The sequence below is a fragment of the Periplaneta americana genome, chromosome 1 (genome assembly GCF_040183065.1).
Source record: "Periplaneta americana isolate PAMFEO1 chromosome 1, P.americana_PAMFEO1_priV1, whole genome shotgun sequence".
Lineage (NCBI taxonomy): Eukaryota > Metazoa > Arthropoda > Insecta > Blattodea > Blattidae > Periplaneta > Periplaneta americana.
In genome coordinates this window covers 178461315-178480582 of record NC_091117.1, presented here as the reverse complement: position 1 = coordinate 178480582, position 19268 = coordinate 178461315, and the positions used below count along the sequence as shown (strand labels likewise).

Genomic DNA, 19268 nt, shown 5'->3' with positions numbered 1-19268 from the left:
TTCTCAAGGTCCATAGCCACACCAATTTTAACAAGTGACTAGAAGGAAACGAATATGCAAAGTTAATTACAAATCAAAAACAAATAATCCTTCTGGGTAACTAAGGTTCAGAGTCGTTCATGATGTCGCCCATCTATCCCAAAACAGATAACATCCGCATGTATGTTTCAACGCTAGCGCGTTGGTTTTCCACTGAGGCGACTCGGATTCTATTCCAATCCTGGTCATAATGGAATGTTTGTTTTGGAAAACGTATTATATGTCTTTAACATGTTAAATTTTATGTTACCTTGTTAACATGTTTCGGCCTGCTATTGGCAATCCTCAGTACTGGTTGTTGCTTGTCTTGGCGTCTTTTGTTTTGTTTTCTGTGGGGGTGTGTTTGTGTAGTGTAATGTGGAGTCAAAGAGTGTGTGTTCTGAAATTGAGTTGTGTGTTAAGAATTTCATTTGGATGTGTTTTTGTATGTTTGTATATTTCGTATTGTTCTAGTGTGTTTAGTTTCTAGCTTTTGGCCAATAGCAGGCCGAAACATGTTAACAAGGTAACATAAAATTTAACACGTGAAAGACAAATAATAAATTACGTTTTCCAAAGTGATATAGTGTTAAAAGTTGTGTAATCAAGATGTATAATGAAGACAAGATGGAATGTTTGTATAAAATCGATGTTTTAGGGTGTTTTTATTGGATTATTCCCGTTTCCCTCCAACAGTGTCCACCAACACTTTCCATCTCCTCCTCATTCAAATAGCTGGCGTGAAGTATTAAGTCTCTGATGTCGATATTGGATTTATGGGCTTGGGGCTCCGGTTCCTGGAGTTTATCAGATAACTACCGTCTGGGGATAGAACCTGATTCTGTAAGGGTTTAAACAGGATGGCCCGCTTGTCAGCATAGAATTCACGAATTGTATTTGATTGGAACAATCATTGCACACAATGGATCAATGAGAGCCTAAGTGCATGGATTCTTCCGTGATCCGTTAGTCGAATAGCCAGATAACAACACAGAAATATTAGAAATGGGTCGATACTACAACTTCTCGACACTCGGTACTAATACATGTTTTAGAGCAGTGGTCGTCAGCACTCGCTGAAAAGGGTATCGAGTAAGTAGTGTATCGGAATAATGCACCGTGGTGGAAAAGGGAGAGGGAGAACGATCATTAACTCTGGACGAGCACGCTATTTGTCGCAACATTAAACATTATGATGTCGTAGTTCCTATGATAATCAATCAATCGTGCTGTAATTTTTAGGATTCGTAGATAAATGTCTAAGGAAAGCATAGAAAAACATTCGAAATATTTTTTTTTTTGGAAAGTGATAAAAAAATATTAACTTCGAAGTGACCTGTTCAAAATAGACATTGACACCCCCATAAGTTAGTAAGCGGCAAACTTTTTTATTTTTCACTTTAGATTGAGGGTCAAAGTGAGAGAAATGTTTAGAAAGAATGAAAATTAGTTTTAAAAGTGGTTGCTATTCAAAATCTTTACTAGTTTCCGTGTTGTGGCGAGTTAAAGAAAGGAGCATTTTCGTCTGGAGGACTTCCGTATGCAGAGTGTCTAAACGTTTGTCTGATATAACTGCGGATTCTCATAGAAATCATCGCGGTGATTTCAAATTTGTTTTCGAAATGTTTCCATTGGTTAAAGTTTTCGAGTTAATCGTGAGTTTTGAAAAAAATAATTCTATTACATAAATAACATTTATGCTGATTAAACACTAATATTGCATAGGCTACTTTGAAATTCAGAGAAATGAAAATAATATTAGTAGTCTTTATTATTGGTATTACTGTCACTATTATTATTATTATTATTATTATTATTATTATTATTATTATTCGGACTGAAGCTGTCTTGTTTCATTTTCCTGTCCTAGCATAAGAGCCATGTCACTTCAAACCTATCAAGATTTCATATCCAATCCACTTTTTTTTTCGACCACTTCTTTTAACTCTAAAATAAATTCGATCCGTGTATATTCTTTCCTAGAAATCTAATTTCGGCTGATATTAAGTTACGAAATTTTCTAAAAACCGTTTGTACCAATTCCTCGGATCTATCTCCGGTTCTAATCATTCATATTATTTAGTTTTGGACTCATATGAAAGGTAAAATCCCAGTGAAATAATGAGATATTCTACATATCAGGATTTGTCGCTTGTCCACTTCTTTCACTGGACCCCTCAATAATTTCAGAAAAGACCTTTATTTTTAGGTTATTGACATAAACAAACATGCTTAATATTTAATAATTATATACATTATGCTTATTTTAATACATACTGAACACTGTTTTTTCATTAAACTATTATTTCTGACGTAATTTCTGGAACGAAACCCCGCCACTGTGCCACAAGTTAAAAAGTTTCTCGTAGAGGGAACCTAGGATTTTCATAACACACCGGGAGTCAAAGTTAATGGATCTCAGAACATTTCCTGAAGTTATGACGAGGAGAATAATACTTTTGTGCGAGATCGTGCGTATTTGCTTGGTTTCCGCACAAAACCAATCCGCGGAAAGTCTAAAATTCCACATTCAGTATTCCCAACCGAACACACATAACAATTTCCCTCTTCTTACCGCTTAAGTGACATATTGATTTTACTGCTTTAGGCTTTTAACATATTATTTTTAGAGACGTTCAATATAGTAATAATTATAAATTGGAAACTTACCACTGCAATTTCACCTAAATTGCACTGTTAATTATTGTTTTTAAATATTTCCAAAAATTAAGTAAACTCTACAACTCCATTAAAGTTACTGCATTCGTGATGCAAGTAACATTAAGGAAGCCGTGAAAAAATCATCAAGATTCCAGACTCATCATAAACTGGGGGAAAAAAAGACAGACGTATATCACGGCCTGCTGGAGTATAGTAAACACAGAAAACATTTTAAAGCAACAATGAAGATAGATATATTTTTTTTTTTTTTTTGCAAATTTGCCGTCATTGAACAGAAATCAAGATGGAGATTTCATTGCAGCTAATTAGAGATTCCTCTTTCAGGTATGTAATAAACGATCTTCGCACAAAATAATGTACGATACACGAGCGGTATGTTTTCTTTCAATTCTCGGAAATTAAAAAAGCTCAACTACGTTTCGCTTTTTCAAACTTTTCCTCGAACATGAAAACTTCAACATACCGCTCTTGTAACGCATATTACTATTGTGTCAAGCAACTCATCCTCACCTCGCACTTTGTTGTCAACTACAGTGTGGTCATATAGAGAACATCTGAGGTTTTCTCAGAACGTGTTGCAAAACATGTTCACGTCATAAACAGCTAACTTTTCTCTTGTTTTGGCCTATATCTACACAACTACAGTAAGCTTTTCTTACTGCCAATATAAACCCATGGTATTTCCAACATATCCAGGCGCTTTGTTTGTTTGTTTTTTTTTTTAAGATGTGAACATAATAGGCCAACCAATTACAATGTTCACTTATAACTAAGATATTAATTATTAATAAATATAAAAATTACACACACACACACACACACACACACACACATATATATATATATATATATATATATATATATATATATATATATATTTACAAAGCTAAGGTGACAAAGACAATCTAAAGATATAAATACATGAAACATAAAAAATACAAAGATATTATCAATAGTAAATGTAGATCTTAAAACAAAGTTAATATGAAATACAAAAGAATGTAATATAAGTTATAGGCCCTATCATTTTTCGAAATTTATTACAAGTGTATTTGAATTGTTGAGACTCATAGAAAATGTGTCTATTTCTCCTAAACTATGCAATCCATTACAAATACGAAGAACTCTATAAATAGGACAATAATAATATTAATTTGTATTTACTTTTGGGGCAGAGTCCGTATAGGCCATTTTATATCTGATGCTTTTCCAATTCACTGAGGGCTAAAGCAGGGAGATGCACTATCACCTTTACTTTTTAACTTTGCTCTAGAATATGCCATTAGGAAAGTTCAGGATAACACAGAGGGTTTGGAATTGAACGGGTTACATCAGCTTCTTGTCTATGCGGATGACGTGAATATGTTAGGAGAAAATCCACAAACAATTAGGGAAAACGCGGAAATTCTTGTTGAAGCAAGTAGAGCGATAGGGTTGGAAGTAAATCCCGAAAAGACTAAGTATATGATTATGTCTCGTGACCAGAATATTGTACGAAATGGAACTATAAAAATTGGAGATTTATCCTTCGAAGAGGTGGAAAAATTCAAATATCTTGGAGCAACAGTAACAAATCTAAATGACACTCGGGAGGAAATTAAACGCAGAATAAATATGGGAAATGCCTGTTATTATTCGGTTGAGAAGCTTTTGTCATCTAGTCTTCTGTCAAAAAGTCTGAAAGTTAGAATTTATAAAACAGTTATATTACCGGTTGTTCTGTATGGTTGTGAAACTTGGACTCTCACTTTGAGAGACGAATTGAGATTAAGGGTGTTTGAGAATAAGGTTCTTAGGAAAATATTTGGGGCTAAGAGGGATGAAGTTACAGGAGAATGGAGAAAGTTACACAACGCAGAGCTGCACGCATTGTATACTTCACCTGACATAATTAGGAACATAAAATCCAGACGTTTGAGATGGGCAGGACATGTAGCACGTATGGGCGAATCCAGAAATGCATAGAGAGTATTAGTTGGGAGGCCGGAGGAAAAAAGGCCTTTGAGGAGGCCGAGACGTAGATGGGAGGATAATATTAAAATGGATTTGAGGGAGGTAGGATATGATGGTAGAGATCGGATTAATCTGGCTCAGGATAGGGACCAATGGCGGGCTTATGTGAGGGCGGCAATGAACCTCCGGGTTCCTTAAAAGCCAGTAAGTAAGTAAGTATTTACTTTTGGGATAAAAAATATGATATTTATAAGAAGCACTCTTTTTCAGTGTGAGCTGGTTTCTCGGGAAAGTTATAGGCCTATGGCATGGGCTGTGTGTGTGATAACAGTTATTCCATTTCCCCAAACAACATTTTCAAATAAGTTATTCGTGCATTGATTGCTTATATCTTTTCATTAATGAGTATTTATAATGTTTATGATTATGATTATTATTATGATTATGATTATGATTATGATTATTATTATTATTATTATTATTATTATTATTATTATTATTATTATTATTATTATTATTATTATTATTATTATTATATACAAAACTGATTTAAAACTAATCTTTCAAACGGCTGCAGCGCTACTGACGAAAATAAAAGATAATTTCTACTCCTGAAAGATTTAGAAATTTAGGTTTATTCCATCAAGAATCATCTCTAATCGTCGGTATTATAACTCGAAACTTTTTAATAAACGTTTCTTAAATTCCTGAAATGTAAAAACGAGAGGCAAAAATATTACTCAAAAATCTTTCATCATTCCATCAAACGTTTGGTAAACCAGTTGAACATCGTAGCTGCACGTTTTAATATAATTAAATATTATGTAGACTATTCCGATTAGAACTTGTTCCATAAATTGCATTGTCACTTGCATTACGCTCCGTTGATTCGTAGCTTTGCTTTCATACACTTGCGTGGATTGGCACGAATGCCACTGGATTCCAGCATTGGAATCATGGCGCCTTAAAGCATCAATACATTATGCTGTGTCATTCAATGCAGGATAAACGTCATGTAAGCATTTCATTCCATAAATACAGAATAAGAGAAAGTTATGTTGTGTAAACAACTCAATTTCCCATTTTTTGCTCTCGCTATTTACTTTCATGATAACAGAATGACATGCGAATAAAGATGAAGTCACTGAACGCTGGCAGGCAAACCTATAAAATTTCACACAACACTTTCCCATGATATGAGAAGGAAAGAAAGCTTTATTTATTTTTCAGTTCTTTCATGAAACAATCTTTCCGTCAGCACGGAAGAAAAATATTGTTAGATAATACACAGAATTGTATAGATTTTCGTATAAGGAGCAGGCCTACTTCTTGCATAAATAACAGTCGTTGGTAACATAATTCCGCGGAGTATATTTAAGTTCCTAAGTAAAATGAAAGCTACTTTAAAAACGGGGTCATTAAATTAGGAGTAGATGCTTCTCATTAGCATTAGGTACACATCATACGCTGCAACTAAAATAATACTACGTCTATGAACAGTGCAAGATTTCCAAATAGTCTACGTTCACAGTGAAACGTACAGCAGAGTTCGTATAGGTCAGTTTCTGTCAGATGCGTTTCCAATTCACTGTGATCTAAAGCAAGGAGATGCACTATCGCCTTTACTTTTTAACTTTGCTCTAGAGTATGCCATTAGGAAAATCCAGGATAACAGAGAGGGCTTGGAATTGAACGGGTTACATCAGCTGCTTGTCTATGCGGATGACGTGAATATGTTAGGAGAAAATCCACAAACGATTAGGGAAAATACGGGAATTTTACTGGAAGCAAGTAAGAGATGGATTTGGAAGTAAATCCCGAAAAGACAAAGTATATGATTATGTCTCGTGACAGGAATATTGTACGAAATGGAAATATAAAAATTGGAAATTTATCTTTGAAGAAGTTCAAATATCTTGGAGCAACAGTAACAAATATAAATGATACTCGGGACGGAATTAAACACAGAATAAATATGGGAAATGCGTGTTATTATTCGGTTGAGAAGCTTTTGTCATCCAGTCTGCTGTCAAAAAATCTGAAAGTTAGAATTTATAAAACAGTTATATTACCGGTTGTTCTTTATGGTTGTGAAACTTGGACTCTCACTTTGAGAAAGGAACATAGGTTAAGGGTGTTTGAGAATAAGGTGCTTCGGAAAATATTTGGGGCTAAGAGGGATGAAGTCACAGGAGAATGGAGAAAGTTACACAACACAGAACTGCACGCATTGTATTCTTCACCTGACATAATTAGGAACATTAAATTCAGACGTTTGAGATGGGCAGGGCATGTAGCACGTATGGGCGAATCCAGAAATGCATAGAGAGTGTTAGTTGGGAGGCCGGAGGGAAAAAGACCTTTAGGGAGGCCGAGACATAGATGAGAAGATAATATTAAAATGGATTTGAGGGAGATGGGATATGATGATAGAGAATGGATTAATCTTGCTCAGGATAGGGACCAATGGCGGGCTTATGTGAGGGCGGCAATGAACTTCCGGGTTCCTTAAAAGCCAGTAAGTAAGTAAGTAATTAAAGTAAGTAAGTAACTACGTTCACATTCATACAGATCCCTTTGTTTCCCCAAGTCACATAATTCCCACTGCCAAAATCTTCTATCTGCACTGACCCTTTCACAGAGATCTACAAAGCACAAGCACCATCTTTATCCATATCGTGGGCTACACTTTCAGCACAAGTTCATTGATATAGGCGACAACAGATATATAACTACTTGGTGACATCAAGACCTCAAAACCTTTGTCTACTAAATAAATGGGTATAGGTCAGTGATCGGCATTTTTTTACTTGCGAGTCAACCCCTTAATACACAAGATTAGGTCTACACTGGGATAATCTAATAGCAGAGAAATGGTACTTGGCAGATGAGCCCGAAGATTAGCCTGTGATAATCTGACAGCAGCGAAATGGTATTTGGCAGATGAGTCCGAAGATCAGCCTGGGATAATCTGACAGCAGCGAAACGGTACTTGGCAGATGAACCAGAAGATTAGTCTGGGATAATCTGACAGCAGTGAAATGGTACTTGGCAGATGAGCCCGAAGATTAGCCTGGGATAATCTGACAGCAGCGAAATGGTACTTGGCAGATGAGTCCGAAGATTAGCCTGGGATAATCTGACAGCAGCTAAATGGTACTTGGCAGATGAACCCAAAGATTAGCCTGGGATAATCTGACAGCAGCGAAATGGTACTTGGCAGATGAGCCCGAAGATTAGCCTGTGATAATCTGATAGCAGAGAAATGGCACTTGGCAGATGAACTCGAAGATTAGCCTGGGATAATCTGACAGCAGTGAAATGGTACTTGGCAGATGAGCCCGAAGATTAGCCTGTGATAATCTGACAGCAGCGAAATGGTATTTGGCAGATGAGTCCGAAGATCAGCCTGGGATAATCTGACAGCAGCGAAACGATACTTGGCAGATGAACCCGAAGATTAGCCTGGGATAATCTGACAGCAGCTAAATGGTACTTGGCAGATGAGTCCGAAGATTAGCCTGTGATAATCTGACAGCAGCGAAATGGTACTTGGCAGATGAACCCGAAGATTAGTCTGTGATAATCTGACAGCAGCGAAATGGTATTAGGCAGATGAGTCCGAAGATCAGCCTGGGATAATCTGACAGAAGCGAAACGGTACTTGGCAGATGAACCCGAAGATTAGCCTGGGATAATCTGACGCAGCTAAATGGTACTTGGCAGATGAGTCCGAAGATTAGCCTGTGATAATCTGACAGCAGCGAAATGGTACTTGGCAGATGAACCCGAAGATTAGCCTGGGATAATCTGACAGTAGTGAAATGGTACTTGGCAGATGAACCCGAAGATTAGCCTGGGATAATCTGATAGCAGCGAACTGGTACTTGGCAGATGAACCCGAATATTAGCCTGGGATAATCTGAAAGCGAAATTGTACTTGGCAGATGAGCCCGAAGATTTAGCCAGGGATATTCTGATAGCGAGATGGTATTTGGAGAGATGAGTCCGAAGATCAGCCGTGGGATAATCAGATGAGATAATACTTGGCAGATGAGTCCGAAGATTAACCTTGGATAATCTGACAACGCGATGGTATTTGGCGAGATGAGTCCAAAGATTTGCCGTGAGATAATCCAACAGCGAGATGGTATTTGGCGAGATGAGTCCAAAGATTTGCCGTGAGATAATCCAACATCGAGATGGTATTTGGCGAGATGAGTCCAAAGATTTGCCGTGAGATAATCCAACAGCGAGATGGTATTTGGCGAGATGAATCCGAAGATTTGCCGTGAGATAATCCAACAGCGAGATGGTATTTGGCGAGATGAGTCCAAAGATTTGCCGTGAGATAATCCAACAGCGAGATGGTATTTGGCGAGATGAGTCCAAAGATTTGCCGTGAGATAATCCAACAGCGAGATGGTATTTGGCGAGATGAGTCCAAAGATTTGCCGTGAGATAATCCAACAGCGAGATGGTATTTGGCCAGGTGAGTCCAAAGTTTTGCCGTGAGATAATCCAACAGCGAGATGGTATTTGGCGAGATGAGTTCGAAGATCTAACGTGAGATAATCCAACAGCGAGATGGTATTTGGCCAGATGAGTTCGAAGATCTAACGTGAGATAATCCAACAGCGAGATGGTATTTGGCGAGATGAGTCCAAAGATTTGCCGTGAGATAATCCAACAGCGAGATGGTATTTGGCCAGATGAGTCCAAAGATTTGCCGTGAGATAATCCAACAGCGAGATGGTATTTGGCGAGTTGAGTCCAAAGATTTGCCGTGAGATAATCCAACAGCGAGATGGTATTTGGCGAGATGAGTCCAAAGATTTGCCGTGAGATAATCCAACAGCGAGATGGTATTTGGCTAGATGAGTTCGAAGATCTAACGTGAGATAATCCGACAGCAACATGATATTTTGTGAACTGAGTCGGAAAATTTGCCGTGGGATAATATGACATTTGAAAAAATCAAAATAGGTAGTCAGACCAAAGCGGAATTGAACCCACGACCGGATCATCAGTTCCACTCGCTAGTCCAGAAGACTACACTGCACACTTGTGACCAAACAACGTCGTTAAAGAAGAACTGAAAATACATGGTTCATGCGCAATCGAAGACTACCCCGGAAGGGTATAACCAACAAATCTATAATACACGTTTCAGGAGAAAATGAAATAATTTCAGGGGTATATTTCTTTAGGCCTATATTTACCATCAGAACCATTTCTTTCTAATCAAGGATACAAGTTTATTCAGCTATTGGGTGCAGTCATTTATCGTTATGAATGAATGCTTCAAAATTAATTTTTCCATCTTTGTAAGTCACATATTTCATTCATTAGATGTTACATCTTTTTTCCGGCGAGATCTTCATTACCAAAGTTGTTCGCCTGAACTTAACACAACTTTCACACCCCTGCCTTGCCATCTCGGTACTCGGCGAAGCGTGCAGTTCAGTTCCTCACAGTATGGAGGAACAATCAGTGGTGGAGTACATCTCTTCTGTCCCCTACCCTCACCACTTCAATCGTATTGATAGTGCAGATGGGGAGAGAGAATTGAAGTGGTAATTTTGGGGCTATACGAAGTGCACATTTGTAGAGGCGGTCGTCGCTTCTGAGTACGATACGTGAGCAAGTGGGGACAAGAGAACAAGACGCGTCGCGTCGCTGCTTTGTTTTCGTGAGGAGCCGATGAGATTCAGACCGGGTGCCCAAAAAAATACTATCCAGGTATAGTGTCTTTGAGATTTAATAGTCTAGACTACGTGTTTATCACTTTACCACTATTTCCTTTCTTTTCATAATAGTTTTTATTTATTATTTTCACCATTATGGCTGAATTTGTAGTAGGTCTACATTATTTTCAGACACTGATTCAAAAGACTTGGATAATATTTCCGGAATAAAACTGAAGAATTATCGTCTTCCTTTCTCTTTATACGTAGTATAGGAAAGTATTTTGTTATTGTGTTTCTGCACTGAAAAACTACGTTTCTAACATCCCTGATAGGCCTATCGAAAACATGGTTTTGGACATGCCGTCTCTCTGCCTGGGTACAGCGCTTTCTCTCAACTATTGATCCGATTTTGTTCACAATTAGCATCTACAACCAGCAGAATGATGTTATATCCTATACCTCCAATAAGTTCATTGAAAGCTTTTTCGTGGACCGTAATATCTTCAAATATGTGTGGCCTCCGAGGTCACCAGACTTTTCGGACAAACAATAACAACTCAGGTGTATTGAGTCGTGTATCAGAGACCATGGTGACACGTACATAAATGTGTTCCGAAGAGGAGGACGAACACTTTAGAAGTGGCATACGTGTGAAAGTATAACCTATACCAGTGGTCGGCAAAGATTACGTCATATAAAATACAGCCCGCAATTTACAGCAAAGGAGAAGGTAGGAAGGGGAGGATACCCAAACTGATTAACTTTGAATGAACAAGTGATGGCTAAGGGGAGAGAGATCATGCCTTATCCCTAGAATCCGGGAATGATATACATGAAAAATAAAATGTTAGTAAAAATTAAAAGGGTTTTTATTTGAAATCATGAACATAAAATGACGCTCAAATTCATGATTCGCCAGACAATTTTCTTTGTGTTTTTATTACGTGTAATAAACTAACAATTTAGATGGGCGAGTTATTGTATCGTCTATCCGAGTGGTTATGTCGCACAAAGGTTTCGCCCACCCGTTTCTGCTGGCCATTCTGTAAAGGCCAGTGTCTCGGCTGTTAGGCTCTTTCCTGAAAGTATTTGCTATACGGAATTGGAAGTCTATGTAATATTGTACAACTGTTTAAAATAATTTAAAGAAAAGAGTCCCGTTAAGTAACTATCACGTGATTTCCCCCGTTTGGACCCGAAGATTTCCAAATAGTCGGATTCAAAATAGATCAATATTCATTGCTGTGCACCTAAGTCTCCGAGAAATACTTAACTTAAAATGAATAATATTGCTTCATATACCTAAAAATAACTTCTAAAGTTGAGATTTTTGTTACATAATGTGATTCAATATATTATTCCCAATTACCTCTAAAAACGTTTGCACATATACTCCTTACCACCTGTATATTAACTTCAAATATTTATAGTCAATTGTATGCAATAAGTTTGAATGGGTCTTTAGAAAGTGAGTAGAAAAATATATGATGATTTCTTGTCCTATAAGCATCGATTTGAACTCAGGAAATTAGTTGGCTTTATATTTTCATGCACCCATTCGGACCCTTTTGGATTTGTCCTCTTTGTGTCTGTATCCAGATCTGCAACGAATAGCACCGAAAGACTGCCACTGGGTGCAGACAAGTTCACTGTAAATAGCAAGGGACTTTTATCTACAGAACAACCCTCGAACAGAACGTCCCTCGACAAATTGAATTCACTTGGGCAATCAAACACAAAGGAAAGGAACAAACTGATAAACCTCCTTCAAAGGCAGTGTGATTCTCTGGCCACAGTACTTTTCTAATGTAACTTTGAGCTTACTAAGGCTTTGATTTGTCCGTTAGCAGCTTAAGAGGAATCTGAAGATTTTTATCTCAACATCCAATATAAGTAGGCCCTACTTAGTAATGTTGTATACTGCGACTGATATGATAAACTTTTACGAAGGGGACTTGTACGTGAACGAATGGGGAAATCATTATTGATTTGTCAATGTTTTTTCATAAAAGACCATCATAAACTTATCTGATTTTGCTGTCATAGTACAATATTTTTATTTCATTTCTTGATAAACGTTTTCGTTTTTTTTTAAACCATCATAAGATCATCATTATCTCTTAAGTTGAACATTTACATTATAAACTTTGAAAGATAATGGGTTACATTAAACTAAATCATGTTAAAAGTGCAAAATCATGCAAAGGATACCATAAAACATCAAATGCATATACAAATTTAAAATTGTTAAAATTAAGAGTAGGTCTAATGTGAAAATTATTTTGTGGAGTATACAGCGTGCATTTCCTTTGCAAGTATGAAAAGGTATCTTATAATTATTGTACATAATAAATGTCATGATGTTTTCATTTACAAGACACATTTTTTTACTGTTCATCGATTTATAACTGGACAGTAACAAAATGTGTCTTGTAAATGCAGACATCATGACATTTATTATGTACAATAATAAGATACCTTAGGGAAAAAGTCTCATTTTTAGTTAAATATTCCCTTAACTGTTTGTGTATTTGGATATCAATATACTATATGTAATTATCCCTCTATTAGGTGCTTTAGAAATTAATAGATGCAACTGTACGAAATATTGGCTCAAGTTCAATCATCTCAATCAAGCATGGTTCTCAAAGCAGTTTCTGTTGAAATTTTGACTGTTAGCACAACGTCCGCTCAAGTGTTTCTGAAGTTATGCACAGGCGACAAGATTGGAATACATTTTACGCACCATATCGCCACGGTCGTAACCAGATCATGATGTTGGGATACTTAACTTCAAAACTGCGAGGGGAAGGAACGTATAACTCCGACGCGCTACATTGAATTCCACTTAGGTGGGAAAATCGTTAGGGGTGGCTGCTCGTCTCTGATCTTAAGCCCAGTTTCAACTTTCCAAATGTGATCTTTATTCCGCATTTAACAGCTATACAAAATGTGTTCCTTACTTAAAACTTTGAGACAGAACATTACAGGCAATTTCTCAAGTAAGTTACACTGAAAGCAAACTTTAAAAACAGCAAACACGTTCTAGGTATACAGGCCTTTTATTTCAAAATTTCCCGTCTAAATAATTAATTATTTAAATTGAATTCAATTTAAACAAAAAAACACGTCGATATAGATACTGAGGGGGAAGTCTGAAACCAGGCTTAATTGCATTTTAGATTTCATCTCCCAGCACCCAGCCTCCCCCACTTTGAAATTTCAAATGGCACCCCTCTATTTTTATACTTAAATATGAAAGAGCATTAAATTGTTTATACATCTCATTCATTTGTTTTCGCATCTTTTGTTTTCTATCGTCGCTTGGCAACCTGGATTGTTGTTATTGTTGATTAGAGCTAAAGAGAATAAAGCTACAAAAAACTTATTGAGCATTTCATGTTATAGCTGTTTTTGTGTATTAAATTATTTTAAAACTAGCCGTACCCGTGCGCTCAGCTGCACCTGTTAGAAATAAATATAAAGTAATTACATAATTAAAATAGGACGTTTCATCCAGGGAACAACTTTTACAACAGCGCAAGATAATCTGCTTCGCTCATTACCCAATTTTTTTTTGCATTGCATTTATTGCATATATATTTTATGTATTTTAACATGATTCAATAGAGCATAGTTAAAAATCTGAATTATAAAATAATGGATTGCTAAGCTAACGTACTATTACTGCATACTAAATCAATACACTCTCGTTGTTCGTTAATTCTCTGAGATTAAAATGAGTGTACATAAATATTATTTTAAGAAATACAGAAAACGAATGTACAAAATAGCCTATCCAATTTTCTGTGCATAAGAAGCTATTTTAATCTTACCTGTCCTCGATTTACTCAGACGTTACTGTAATAACATTATAGCATTATGTCCATCTAGAGAAACTACACTTTCCAATGGTGAAATAATAATTAATTATACAAATCGGTTAATTTAGCTTCTGGTATTACTTCATACAAACACAGAAACATTCTTTGTAGGCTATGTTTAATAGCTTTCGATTGTTGATGTCCAAGGCCCCTGTTTCGATTGTTGTTGTCCAAGGCCCCTTATAGACGAAGTCATTTGTTCTTAATTCATTGCACCGTCTTAGATGGCGTTATTTTAATTTTAAAACTTATTTATCTCATTAAATATCAGTCCTATCAAAATTTTGTAAAGAATAAAACTTATCGGAAATCATTTTTAAAGAAACTTTTGTTATGTAACATTTTTCACAAAAATCAATAATAAGCGAGATATTTCGATTTATTTAATTCAGGCCCCTTATAACCCCCCTTTTAAATAAAGTATTTTGAATGCCATACAGCCTAAAATCTAAGTTACAACGAACTTAATTTATATTCCAATTTTCATATAAATCGGTTCAGCCATTATCGCGTGAAAAGGTAACAAACATACAGACAGACATACAAACAAAAATTTCAAAAATGCGATTTTCGGTTTCAGGGTGGTTAATTATATATGTTAGGACCAATTATTTTTGGAAAATCGAAAATTACCAGAAAAATTGCGGCTACAGATTTATTATTAGTATAGATGATGTAGCCTATACTAGAGATGAACAACGATCGAGAAAATGAGACTAAAAACGCCCGCAAAGCCGAAAACCCGCACGACAATGTTGTATTACGTGGCGTCCTTGACGTAAAGACTGGTTGTGAGTCTTCGAGACTCGATATTGTGATCAAGTCCCGAAGTCAGCAGTTGTTTATATCTGACAGAACTTTTATCTACTTTGACAACTGTTTTATGTATAAACAATCAAGTAGTTTATTTTAAACATCTCTACCTTTCAGTGTATAACAATCCGTTCCCCAGTCTTTATTTAATTACTAGGCCCTTATTAAAAGACTAGGAATTTTCTTTTCATATGCTTAAGATCAAGTGTGCAATCTCAAGTAAAAAGATATTAATGTCATGTTTTATGTTTCTTAGAAATGCCAATTTATTTGAGAATTGTGTGTTTTTATTTATATAACCATAGATAATATCATATAATAGAACCAGAACATTTTGATAACTAAGATACTGCTCTGTTTTGTATTTTTTGTCTCATTTAAACATTTATGTTTTTTATTTCAATGATGTATGTTATTCAAAGTTACGAAATCTTTCCACGCCGACCAAATTCTATTTCCAGAATGACGAGCGAGACTCGAAGCGCAGCGAGAATGACGAGCCGAGACTCGAAAGACAAATGCAGCGAACACAGCGAGCGAGAGCAGCAGTTAGTTTTGTTTATCTCTAGTGTATACCCTTCAAGAGAGACATAAATCATTGTTATTGGTTAAATTTAGGAAATTACACGAAATAAGCTGTGTTTTCATACTAAAATCAACTCATAATAACAAAAATACAGGTTGCTAGGTTGCTCTCTTCTAACTCGTTGGTTGGAACGCTTTTTCTGTACTGCGCATGCTCACGGTGGTTACAGACGGTTGCTGACTGCTGTTGGAACGAACCTGAAATTTCCAAAGTAGCCTATGTCCAACAAATGTCTACATGTAAGGAACTACTCGTATTTCCAAAAGAAGTATAGTGAAGTAGAGTAGGCACTGCCATAAATTTAATAGTGTCAGCCCTGAAAGAAAGAGATAAATGCTTGCTGCATGAAATTTCCAAACTCCATAAATAGTGTTGAACACATGAAGAGTTCGCGGGAAAAACTATAAATGTCACAGTTTTCGTAAGGTTGATGTCATTATCTAATTCATTGGATCACTGCGAAACTTAATGTTGTTCTTATGAAAAATGGTAAAAAGGAGAATTATCACCACGAATACAGTAATCTTTTCCTTTATTTTCTATAGAAACAGCACTACATCTTGCAGTTATAGACTCAATTAGATCATTATCTAATCCTTAACAGAAATGTGACATTCATCGCTTTTCCCACGAACTCTTCACATGTTTCCATGATAGAAAACTTTTGCAACGGAAACCTTGTTTATTTGAAGCTCTTAAGTATAGAGCATGATCCGCAATTCAATTGATCCCCTCCCTCCTCGCTTTTCTCGGACATGCGCTCGATTTTAATAAATACAAGTTCAATCCTGAGGACCTCCAAAGGCAGACCTCTGGGACTACTTGTGGTCTGCGGACCATAGTTTGAGAAATACTGATCTAGAGTGTGATCTCGTTTTGTTTATTTTTCATAGTGGCTTCATGGGGCATCCATGAAGGATCTGTGTGTGAAATTCTGTTTACATTCATAGAACAGAGAAATTGGGCGTGCGTTCACTTACCTGGAAGATCTGTTTGAGAGAGAACAGAGCTCTTCGAAGCTCACGGCCTTCGGAGTTGAGCAGTTTCTCTGCAACACAGAGAAAACACGCACGTCAGTTCATGTTGTCTGGGGCTTGCGTTACGTCAAAAGACTGTAGCCCCAGGCACATCGCTCCAGGAGCCTGAATACTGGAAATATTTGTTTAGATTTCTGAAGGATAAAAAAGAGTCAGCATTTACATGTTGGAACCTGAAATGTTTCTACAAGTTATGCTACATATTGGACAGATATAGGCCATCGAGAGCCATTTTAATTCGCCTAGGCCTCGTCGAACAGTTTATTTTTATATATCGACACTTAGAAGTAAATTCTCCAATTAGTCTGTGGATATTTGTAGGTAGCAAAAGGTTGAATATTTTATGTTATTATTCTTGAGGAATGTCATTAGATACATTACTATTAGAGCAGCGGTGACCAAAACTCGAACTGCAGTGATTACATGCGACAGATAGCCTATGAAGTAAGGAGACGGAGGAAAGGTACTTGGCATGAAAACTACAACCAGTGGTGGTTCCTGTACTAACATCTTGATCAATCCCGTGGTTAAAAATCTCAAGCTTTGCTGTATCAGTAATGTCACTGCTGTCATCAAGAGCCAGTGAATAATATACGATTTTTTTGCTTCTTTTTTTTAACCTTCCTCTTGAATATAATCAGGAATTTTCTAGATTCTTCTCTCGATATTTGGTTGAGAAATTCGTAGTTTTTTTTTAATTAAAAACTTCTTATGGACAAGTTATTTAAGCTATTTTAATCATTACTCTTTTGAGAAATTCTGTTCTATTAAAAAGCTTTAGTGCACGAGATATTTCAAACCCCATTAGGTAGCTGTTTCCTTACATTTATTTATCTCATCTTTCTCTTCCTGGCGATGATTTAAGACATGTCAACTCCTGTCGTTTAACAGTTCGTTGGCACATAATATTGAATCAGTTTTCTGCAATATTATTAAATGAATAACTAATAAATAGTTACCCTCATCTAAAGATTAAGAAGATTAAAATTGAGATAAAACCTAATAATTTTATCCTTCTAGGGAGAAAATCTAACAATATCAATATTCATGCACGTACATGTGAATTATAGAAACACATACTTAGTGGTCAGTAATAATAATAATAATAATAATAATAATAATAATAATAATAATAATAATAATAATAATAATAATAGAACCATTGAACAAAGTAAACATATTACATTTTGTCCGACAGAACTACTAAAAAGTTCTCCTCATCCCTTACGAATCCACCTCATACTGCTTGTAGAAACAGAGTTTGTAGAGCGACATGATACCGTCACTGCTTGCCTTCAGTATGTGAATGAAACACACAGCAATGTACAAGAAACTCCTCGTACCCGTTTGAATGTCTGTGATTACACGATGTAATCGTGACACCCGCTTTGGTCACCGCTGTATTAGAGCTATTGTAGTTATGAATAGATGTAACAAGAGTGACATTATTAGGCAAACAAGGACTTACGACTTCACGTGCGTAGGTACATTTGTCCACATTTTACATCCGGGAACATGCGCACAAGTTTTTAAATATACGTTCTTATGACTCATGCTGTACAGTTGGATGTACTCTCAAGGTCTAAATAAGCGATGACGCGATCCGAAAACGTTGTACATTTTTTTTTTTTTTAAATTTTAATGGGGAAAATACAAGAGAGTAAATAAAATAAATCGGTATCAACATACCACAAGAACGGACGTATCAGAAACCTTAAAAAAGCACTACAAAATAAACCAAAAGATCGACGAAACCTTAAAATAGTGATGAAATCTCTTTGAGATGTAAAAAACTATAACAACAGAGAGGTGCAGACGACTCTCACACATTGGTTTCGATCCCAGGCGGTAGACTTCTACTACACAAGGATACAAAAGTTGATCCCATGGTATGACAAATGTCTCAATTCCTGTGAGGAATATGTTGAAAAATAGATCAACAAATCTGTTCCAATACAACTTTCCATGAAATTGTGTTTTCTTCCTGTAAATGGCCCCAGGGAAACTTACTTTCTGGAAGGCTCTCATAATTGCGCTCGAGTAACCAAAATTTGTATAAATACTTGTTTTGACATTATTAACATGGTGTAAGAAAAAAAATAACTTTTTTATCTGCCCACATGAGAATGTTTGCTTGTAAGAGGGTCTATATATTGAATAGTATTCCATTAAGTTCTTCACCTTGTATTGTCCATATTTTTACCTTCTATTCAAAAAGTATAAAAGCTGTGTTTAATTTTGCAGTTTTGCTACTACTAATTTTTTGTAATAGTGGAAAATAATCTAAGTTAAGGCATTAGGTACAGCTTATAGCAGTAAAATGTTTGGAAATATTCAACATATTTTTTCCCTCCATTACTGTATCTTGTACAATAATGAAAATTGGTATGTGTAAAGCATTGTCCTGCTATATGAAAAAAAAATATTTTTACGATTTAAAAAGAATTACTTATATTTATTTTTCAAAATTAAAAATGGGCAGTTCGCTGTGCAGTGATGAAGCGTTTCCCTCATAACTCATAAACTTGTTTACTTTTTCATGTTCTCTCTCTTTTATTTTATTGCTGAAACTCATATTTAAAATATCATGCTCTTTCAACTATAT

The 19268-nt window shown here is 36.0% G+C and overlaps 1 protein-coding gene across 6 annotated transcripts in view; it reads right to left on the bottom strand.

The window, feature by feature from the left end:
- The window catches only part of Fhos (Formin homology 2 domain containing), a 758651-nt gene that overhangs the window by 60418 nt on the left and 678965 nt on the right, over positions 1–19268 (bottom strand). For all 6 annotated transcript variants that reach the window (XR_011333454.1, XM_069833164.1, XM_069833173.1 and 3 more), the window contains exon 8: positions 16607–16674. Coding sequence is in view for 5 of the 6 variants with exons in the window: in XM_069833164.1 (XP_069689265.1) it covers positions 16607–16674 (68 nt within the window). In the remaining variant the exon portion in view is untranslated. The remainder of the gene's footprint in view (positions 1–16606; positions 16675–19268) is intronic.